The sequence below is a fragment of the Cervus elaphus genome, chromosome 15, assembly GCF_910594005.1.
Source record: "Cervus elaphus chromosome 15, mCerEla1.1, whole genome shotgun sequence".
NCBI lineage: Eukaryota > Metazoa > Chordata > Mammalia > Artiodactyla > Cervidae > Cervus > Cervus elaphus.
This window is the reverse complement of record NC_057829.1, coordinates 26,328,045-26,337,485: the sequence shown is the minus strand read 5'-3', so window position 1 is coordinate 26,337,485 and position 9,441 is coordinate 26,328,045. Positions and strand designations below refer to the sequence as shown.

The 9,441-nt window shown below is 51.4% G+C and overlaps 1 protein-coding gene across 1 annotated transcript; it reads left to right on the top strand.

The window, feature by feature from the left end:
* Positions 1–390: 390 nt before the first annotated feature.
* NODAL (nodal growth differentiation factor) lies at positions 391–8,165 on the top strand. The gene is made up of 3 exons (XM_043926413.1): positions 391–684; positions 4,980–5,671; positions 7,289–8,165. Exons 1-3 carry the CDS (start codon positions 489–491, stop codon positions 7,439–7,441), a joined length of 1,041 nt encoding a protein of 346 aa, XP_043782348.1. The 5' UTR covers positions 391–488; the 3' UTR covers positions 7,442–8,165.
* Positions 8,166–9,441: the final 1,276 nt, after the last annotated feature.

The window sequence follows — 9,441 nt, the reverse complement described above, 5'->3', positions numbered from 1 at the left end:
TGAGAGCCGCTGGTATCCACAGCTTCCTTTCTCCACCTGCTCCTGGTTGAGCTAGATGTCTATCTGGAACCTGGAGGAAGAGGAAAGGGCAGGGATCCCAGGTGGGACAGAGTAAGGAAGCCATAATTCTGACCTGGGAGTGTGGACAAGCCGGCTGCATCTGGGAAACAAAACCGAGAGTAGCCCCGTGCCAGGGTGCCCAGCCTAGGCAAACTAGACGGTCCCGAACCTAACAGCTCTACAGTTTTGGAGTCTCCTCCCTACCAGGCTCAGGTCTCACCCGCCCTCAGCAGGTGGTCCCTGCGGCGGGGGGGGGGTGGGGGTGGTGGTGGTGTGGGCACCCCGGGTGACGGTGTGGGGGCGGGGTGGGGTAGGGGTGTTACACGATCTCAAAGCTTCCCCCCAGGGAGGAAGGGCAGGGGCGGGGCGGCCGCGAAGGCCCAGGATATAAGAGGCGGAGGCTGCCTTTGGGGACCAGCCAGCCCACCATGCACGCCCACCGACTGTGGTTGTTCCTCTTGCACGCCAGGTGGGCTCTCCTCCAGGCGGGCGCCGCGATGGTGGCCCCGGTGCCCCTTCGGCCGTGGGGACAGCCCTCGTCGCCATCCCCCCTCGCTTATATGCTGAGCCTATACCGCGAACCCCGGCCCCGGGCGGACATCATCCGTAGCCTGCAGGCGCAAGGTAGGCAGCCCCGCCCCGCCCTGCTTCCTTCAACACCCGGGGCGCCTCGGGCGCTCCCTCCCCCAGACTCCCGGGGGGCACTTGAGCAGCGGGGGCTGCGGCTCTGTGCCGGGGACTTGCCATTTGAGGACGTACCCGCACGCCTGAAGGGCACGTCCAGGGGCTGGGCTTGAGGGTCTCTCAGCGTCCAAGTTGCCTCGAGGCACAGGGTTGGCGGTATCCGGGGTGTGTCCCGGACCGGGAGCTCAGCGTTCCGGTCTTGTTTGGGGCGGGTGGAGTGCGGACTATAGGGTGGGAACCTGATTGTGCCACTTCTTATCTGTGCGGGCTTCCACTACTGTAATCTCCGGGCACCTCAGCTTGCACATCTGTAGAACAGGGATGGGGCTTCCCAGGTGGCTCAGAGATAAATAATCCGCCTGCCAAGGCAGGAGACTTCCTTGGGTGGGGAAGATCCCCTGGAGGAGGAAATGGCAACCCTCTCCAGTATCCTTGCTTGGGAAATCCCATGGACAGAGGCGTCTGACAGGTCGCAAAAGCGTTGAACACCACTGAGGGGATTAGCAACAACACAGAATAGGAATAATAGTGCCTCCTTTGTAGGACTGGCGAGGGCTACTGACAATGCACATGAAATGCTTAACACATAGTCAGGCACAGTAACAAATCGTCCTGATTATTGCTACAATTATTTTGTTGGATTTTTTCTTTCTTTCTTTTCACTAGTGAAGGTGAATGCCATGGAGAGTTTCTCAGGCTGAGACCGAGCTTGGAAACAGGGTGTCAAGCATGAACATCAGGGATTAGGTTTCAGAAGTTAGGGATTAGAGATGAGGTGCCCCGAAATCGAGAATCGAGGCAGGCTTGGTAGGTGTCAGTATCCCAGGTGACGCAGGGCTCAGGGCCTAGATTTGGAGGGATTGAGTCACTCCCACGGTGCTTCGGGAGTACGGCCGTCGGGGATGGGGCAGCGTGCCTTCTGCGCACTGGATGCAGGTCGATGTTGAGAAGGGGGAGCCCTTCCCACGGGGCTCTCTACCCTGGGCAATCCACATCCTAGCGCGGGGGGTGGCCCCTGCCTCCCTGCACCTCGCTCTGCCTGCTGGGGCCAGACGGCCCTCCCCAGAGTTCCGGCGAAATCCACATCCGATAATCTGATTTGACGGCCACCCGCCGGCCCCCTGTGATCCGAGGATGGGGGCTCCTAGTTCTCTGGCCTGCCGCGTCTGGGGTCAGACGGCCAGTGACCCTCTCTAGAAGGGTCGTCTGGGGACCAGCCAGACTGGGGACACCCCGGGGGTGGAGCAGTTTGAAAATTACTGGCGTGTTCCGTGTTCCGCCCCGCCAGAAAGGTGGGGGTGGGGTGGGGGTGGGGTTGGTGGCCGCAGAGTAAGAGGTGCGCTTTTCTCTTTCTCTCCCTCCTTCCAGAGTTCCAGAAGATTTGTAGTAACGTGACAGTCTGGGAGTCTAGAAAACTAGAGTCTGGTCCCACAAACCCTGCTTCCCCACTTACCCCTGTGTCGCTGGCCTATCAGTTGACTTTTCTAGTTTAGCCTTTTTTTTTTAGAAATAAAGGGCCTGGCTTTCTTTCTACCTCATTTGTGTGAGTGTGGTGTAAAATACATAAAAAGAGTAAAATCGCAAATTTTGTTATGTGTACAGTGACCTTAAGTATATACACACTGTTGTGAATTGGTTTGTTTTTCAAAAGCTGCAAGAGCCTGCCTGGAGGGAGCCTGATGGAAAGGGATGTCCCACACTGTCTCCTTTCCATCTTGGGTTTATTTGTAAGCTGCACAGGATAAGGGGAAATGGGTGTTGGAGTCTAACTAAATTAGGTCTTTCACTGTTTAACCATCTTCACCTTGGACCTTAATTTCTTCATCTGCAAAACGGTGATAATGGTGGGGAGGATTTAAGGAGACAATGCTTGTAAAATACTTGGCGTGAGGGAAGCAGTTAATAGTAATTGGCCTCACAATTTATAATAATGTAGGGTGGGAACCCGGTGTCACACCCACCCTCTTTTTCTACAGAGCCCCTAAGTCTAACCCAAAACGCAAGGTTATGAACCCAACACTCCTTTCTTTAGAATTGGAAATGGGTCAAGATTTCCAATTCCAAGGAATTGGAGCCCATGTGGCCAAGTCTGCATTCAATTTCAGGGTGTCCATGAACCCCTTCTTTATAATCACCCTCCAATCACATTTATTGTGTAAGTAGGAAATACAGTTTGTTCTGGGGACAGCATTCTTAGCTTTTATCAGCCATTGGTGATCCTCAAAGATTAGACACCCTATTCTTCTAAGATGAACCAGAGCTAGATCTAAGAGAACTTGCTAGCATTGTGTCCTGGGGAGCCCTTGGCTGCAGGTAGGGTTGTGGGGTTGCAGACACTTCCAGCGGGAAGGAGTATGCTCCTCCCCACCCCTGCATCTGCACTACCATCCCAGCAACAGATGATTTTTTTCCTCTGCCCAGGCCCCTCACTGCCTGGACATCTTCATTTGTAACTTGGACCTGAGTAATGAGACAGTTGATGATGGCCATTTATTGCACTTTGGTGGTTGCACTGGGCAGAGCACTTTACACACATTATCTCAGTAAATCTCAACACTCCTGTGAGGTGGATACTGTCATCATCTATCTCCCTTTTACCCAGAGGGAAACTGAGGCCCAGAGATTGCAGCCCAGTCTTAAACAGCAAGTGGCAGGATTTAATCCATCATGGAAGACACCAGGCCCCTGCTCTTAAACACTGAGCTGGAATACCTTCCTCTAGAAAGCCATTTGTGGGTACTTGAGATAATAAGTTTTAAGTCCTGGTGTAGGTGGAGTTGTAGAGGAGTTGCTACATGTCCCACCTAATCCCCAGGTGGCCAGGTGGTGCTGAGATGGGCAGTGGGTAATGTCAGCCTCCGGCCGCACCTCTGGGGAGTTGCTAGTCAGGGGCTGGTTATTGTCCCCTGCAGGTGCTAATGAGAAGGGAAGTGGAGATTAAGTGAAAAAGAACAGCTAGGGATGGGCTGGGAGAAGCTTCAGGAGGCTGAAGCTGGGAATTAACCTCCCTCTAAGACAGGCTGGACTAACCAGAGAAATCCACTTACTGACCAAAGATGTCCTTTGAGACAATTAAAAAAAAAAAAGAAACAACTGTTATGTGGTCTGCCCAGAGTGGACCTAAATCAGAGATCACTACCTTCAGGATGGATTCACAAAAGGGTGTCTGTTTTTATATCTAATGAATAACCTTTGCCTTTTATTTAACAATAGACCTTGAAACATCTTCATTTCCCTGGGTCCGCATGTCATGCAGGGAAGGGTAGGACATTACTGTTCCCATTGCAAAAAGGAAACTGGGTTTGAAAGAAGTCAAAGATGACTTTTAGGTGACCTGAAAGATCCATCATGTGTGCTATTCCCAGACATCAGACCAAATTGATCCAGGACCAAAATAAATGGAATGTGCTTCCCCATTCCATTCCTTTTCATTCATTTGGGGTTTCACTGTGCTGGATGTGTGATTGCTGTCTGTCCCAGATGCATAGATGACCTGGAGCGGGAAGGCATGAGCGCCCTGCTAGGTAGGAGAGACCACTGGGTGGAAAAGTACAAGATCAGTGCACAGTCAAGCTTAGAGTGTCTTTAGAAATCTATTTGTAAGGTTGCCAAGAACTCTTAGAGTGTCTGCCTCTGTCTTTAGGAATTGGTGGGGGAAAGGGTAGCCAGTCTTTGGCTTCTGTTGCCTGTGCCTTCCTGCAGGTTCCAGTCCTTTCCATGATCTGTGTAGCAACCTCATTGTGCCTGTGAAATAGGCCACCCTTTCCAGTGAGAAGACAGAGTCAGGAAAGCTGACTTGCTCCAGGGTCACAGGGTGGGCGGAAGCCCCGCGTTTCTGTCAGAAGGCTCAAGGTTTGGCCTTAGACTGCATGTGTGAGGGGAGAAAGGAGGAGGCAAACTCATGCAGTTTTTACCAATTGTTCTCTAGAGTGTCTGAAGCGGGAGTGGCAGAACTGTGATTTGGAGATTAGGCTTTGCAGTTGGGCTTATTCTTGGCTTTGCGACCTTCCAACAATTGACACCTTGGGCAGGTGATTTAATCTCTCTGAGCCTCAATCTTGCTCATCTTAAAAATGGATTCAATACTATTCCCAGCTCATAGGGTTGGGGTGAGAATTAAGAGAGACAATACATATAAGGTAAGGGCTCAATCATGAGCTATGATGGTTGTTACACCAACTGAGGCAGCAGGAGGCCCCCGCTCACCAGCTTCCTTCTGGTTTCTTCTCACCCAGATATGCAGGTGGATGGGCAGAACTGGACCTTTGCTTTTGACTTCTCCTTCCTGAGCCAAGAAGAAGATCTGGAGTGGGCCGAACTCCGGCTGCAGCTGTCCAGCCCCGCGGCCCTTCCTCCCAACATCCCACTCTCCATCGAGATTTTCCACCAGCAGAAGCTGGATAAGAACCCACCTGACTGCCTGGAACGTTTTCGGATGGACCTGTTCACTGTCACTCTGTCCCAGGTTACCTTCTCCTCGGGCAGCATGGTCCTAGAGGTGACCGGGCCACTCTCCAAGTGGCTGAAGCACCCGGGGGGACTGAGGGAGAAGATGTCCAGCTTGGCTGGAGAGTGCTGGCGGCGGCCTCCCACCCCACCTGTCACCGACGTGCTCCTCCTGCTCCATTCCAACCTCTCCCCGGAGCAGAGGCGGCTGGGTGGCTCCACCCTGCTGTGGGAAGCGGAGAGCTCCTGGCGGGCCCAGGAAGGACAGCTCTCCCGGGAGAGGGGCACGAGGCACCGCCGGTATCACGTGCAGGACAGAAGCCAACTGTGTCGGAAGGTCAAGTTCCAGGTGGACTTCAACCTGATCGGATGGGGCTCCTGGATCATCTACCCCAAGCAGTACAATGCCTATCGCTGCGAGGGCGAGTGTCCTAACCCCGTGGGGGAAGAGTTCCACCCGACCAACCATGCCTACATCCAGGTGCGCAACCAAGGCCTGGGCAGGGGAGGCAGTAAGCTGTGGGGGTGAAGTGTCCTTTCTTCAACATCAAGGGGACAGGACTCCAGCTTTAAATTGCTGTCAAATTCCCATGTTCTTTCATTCACAGTTATTCGAGCACCTGTAAGGTTCTATGCTAGGTTTTAAGGACAGAGAGATGATCAGCGACAACATCCTCAGAGAGCCTACGAGGAGTCATGCCCCGTTGGGTGACCTTGAACACCTAGCTTTTCTGGGGCTTTCTCCTTCTTTCATAAAATTACGGGTGGGGCAGGTAGATTGGAGTGTCTCAGCTCCTTCCCCTGCCCTGACATTCCAGGAAAGGAAGTTTAGGATTTGGCGTTTGGGTATAGATAGGTTTGAATCCTACTCACTGGCTATGTGATGTTGGTCAAGTTGCTTACTCTGTCTGAGCCTGTTTTCTCACCTGTAAAATGGGGATAGCAATGCTATATTCTGTAGGGCTGTTGTGGGGTCACACGAGATGCTATGTATACCGCACGTTAAGCTAGTAGGTAACAGGTATGATGTTATATGATCATTACTAGAAGACTGTAATTCATTGATGCAATGGGGCCATGGTTATGAGTCCACATTAGAGATAATACTGTTCCAGCCACTGTACTTTGCTGCCTAAAAACAGGAACTGACCACTTCTTTTGCAGGACTAGTAAAGCTGGAGGCTGCCACCAGGTGCCACTAATCAGCCTATATGGTCTAGAAGGTGGTGGAGGGGGAGGAATGGAAGGAAAATGAGATGGAAAAAGCAGGGCAGAGCCTAATATGGTGGTCCTGACCCACTCTCTAAGGTCATACGGGACCAAAGTGTTTTTATTTTACTCTATGAAGCCTAGACTGAGACTCTCTTGGACCTGTAATACATCCTCCATGCCAAGCCTCAGGCAGAGTTCAGAGGCTCTGCGCAGCATGTGAGCTGAGTTCATTCGAGGGAGGCAGTGGTAGGGGCCACTGCCCTAGAGGACCTGTCCTGGGCACAGGCCCTCCCAAGCCTCTCTCAGAGCCCCCTGCAGTCCGCCAGTCTACCTGCAGCAAGATCAGAGGAAACTAGAGACTCAGATAACCGCCAAGCCACCAAATCTTAATGCTGATCTGAAAAGCCACCACTGAACCCGAGACAGGGCCCAGTTCCAGAATGCCAAGAACTTATTACCTTTTCTCCTGTTGACTCTGTTTGCCCTTCTCTGGGCAACAAAGCAACTCCTATGTGAATTTCCGCATGACTGTCTTCTGCTTCATATTTCTGGAACTAAACCAGGAGTTTCTTGGAATATTTTTAAAGATGGTATTCATCTGGACTAGAACAATAGGAGAACATGTAAGTTAGCTACTGCTTCACCCAGACACAGCTTTCAAAGTCTTCTGTTTAAAGCCTGTTTTAAAGGAATTATTTTAGCAAAAGAGAAAAAAAATATTAGAGCTGATAATGTAGTGGCATTCTGATTTCTTTATGAAAAAGAGTTTTCTATTTTTGCACATAGAAACTGATTTTAACTCTGTAACTTCACGCTTTACCCAGAAATGAGACTATGCTGACTTGACCATTGGGATGTGAATTGACCTTCCTCTCCTCCCTTTCAGAGTCTCCTGAAGCGGTACCAACCCCACAGAGTCCCTTCCACCTGCTGTGCCCCAGTGAAGACCAAGCCCTTGAGTATGCTGTATGTGGACAATGGCAGAGTGCTTCTAGACCATCATAAAGACATGATTGTGGAGGAATGTGGGTGCCTTTGAGGAGCTCCTGCAGGTGTGTTGTATTTGCCTGTACCCTGGAAGGTTGGGAAGCTCCTGGAAGACCTAGCAACCATCTAATCTAATGAGGAGAGACACAGAGGGGGGAAAAGTTGCTCTGTCCACCAGACCGGAGGAGGGATGGCTGCCGCTGTGTCCATGAAGTCTCTGTGGAGTCCGGGTGAGCACAGAGGAGAGGGAGGAGGAAGCCTGTGCAACAGCCTTGCTGGGCTTTCTCTCTGCTGAACAGATAGTGACGCGTGAGGGCACTAGTGCAGGAGTCCTTTAGCGGATTTTTTTCAACCTCTGAACCCTCAGAAATTGTATGCAAGAGTTGAAGCATATATGCATGTATTTTTGAGGTGGAACAAGTTGTTTGTACCTTTTGTGTATTCTCAAACATAGCCTTTGACATACACCCACCCTCACCACCCAAATATTAAGTATCACTATGTAAAATTAAAAAGAGTCCATTGGCTCTGGTTGCCTCAGGCTGGGTCAGGGAACCCCTGCAGCTTTCTGGCTGGCCTGTAGCAATCTTGTCCAGAGGCTCTCTGGAGTGGATCTCTGCTAATGAGTTATACAAACAATAAAGCCATTGTATAGTCTTCCTAGGCCAGCTGGTGCCTTTGAAGGGCGAGGCAGGAACTCGTCCAAGAGAACTGGCCCCGTTGGACTACAGAAGCTGGAGCCCTGGGATGTTCCCAAGTTAGTCTGCTTCGGCAGGCACAATCCAAGTCTATTAAAGTTGGTGACAGTTCACCTCAGTTTGGTCAGTGCGTGTTATTAATGAGAGCCCTGAGTTTCCTATCCATAGAGGTGAGGACCCTGCCCTGGGTGGCAAAGTCGTGAGTTATGGTCGCAGCTTAGCTGCTGAGCAGCTGTGACCTCAGGTGAGTAATTCACTGCTCAGCCTCGTCTTGTGACATGAAAGCAGGTGGATCCTAGTGCGTCCCTGTGATTCTACTTTTCCCTTACCAGTTGGCCTCACTGAGCACTGCCAAAACAGGGGCTGTTTTTTTCTTTTGTTGGCAGGCTGAAGGGGCCATTTTATCGGAAATATCAGTCCACAGTAAACCTAGCCTGCTTTCCAAAGAAGCTGATTGACTAATGCTTCAACCTTAGGAGAATGATTCCCATCATGTGGGAATACTTGTTGGGTTCAGAGGTGACTCAGATTTGACTTGGTAAGAGTCAAGGTAGTCATCCTGGTCCAGGCAGGGTTGTCTAGGCTTGAGCCAGGCCTGGGCTTGAGAAACCTCAATGCCCTGATTCAACAACAAAACTGATCTGGTTGCTCATTCCCTGAAGTGGAAATAGCCCACTCTCCCCACAATTCAGAATCACAATAGGATTTTGCATTGGTCTCTACTTAGAAAACAGTAGAGGTGGGAGTCCTCGCAAGGTCAACTTTTGTCCCATCCTCTTTCCTAAATGAGAACCCAGTGAGGCCCACTGGCCTGGTGCCACAGCTAGGAGTGGCGGGGCTGAGAGCTGAGCTCTGGTCTCTGGAGCCCCAGAGGCACCGTCCTTCATAGTGTCTAGGGGTCTTTACTCCCTGAGCTTTGGGTCAAGGCCTTAGCCTTTAGAACAGGATGTGTGAAATCCTGGTTCCACTACCCAACTTACATTCTTGGGAGTGAAAATCCCACGCCAGGGCTTTAGGGCATCCCCTTTACCAAGTGGGCGCCTAACTGTTCTTCTGTGACTGGGGCCAGGAAAGTGAAAGGTCAAGCTATTTGTGGCTACAGCCTGTGGGAGTGTTTACAGTTAGCAGCTCCACCAACTCACAGAACAAACCCCACTGGCAGGAGGACAGTACCTCGTATCAAGCAGAAGGTGCAGGCACAAAGGCGTGAAAGGACACTTTGCTGACCTCTGATGAAAGCTGTGCGCCAGCATGGCGATCTGCCGCCTGGGCAGAGGTGTTTGGGGCCCAGCCTGGCAGCAGGGCTGTGTTCTGGACTCTGCACGCTGGTGCAAGTTTAAGTCTGGGGAAATGC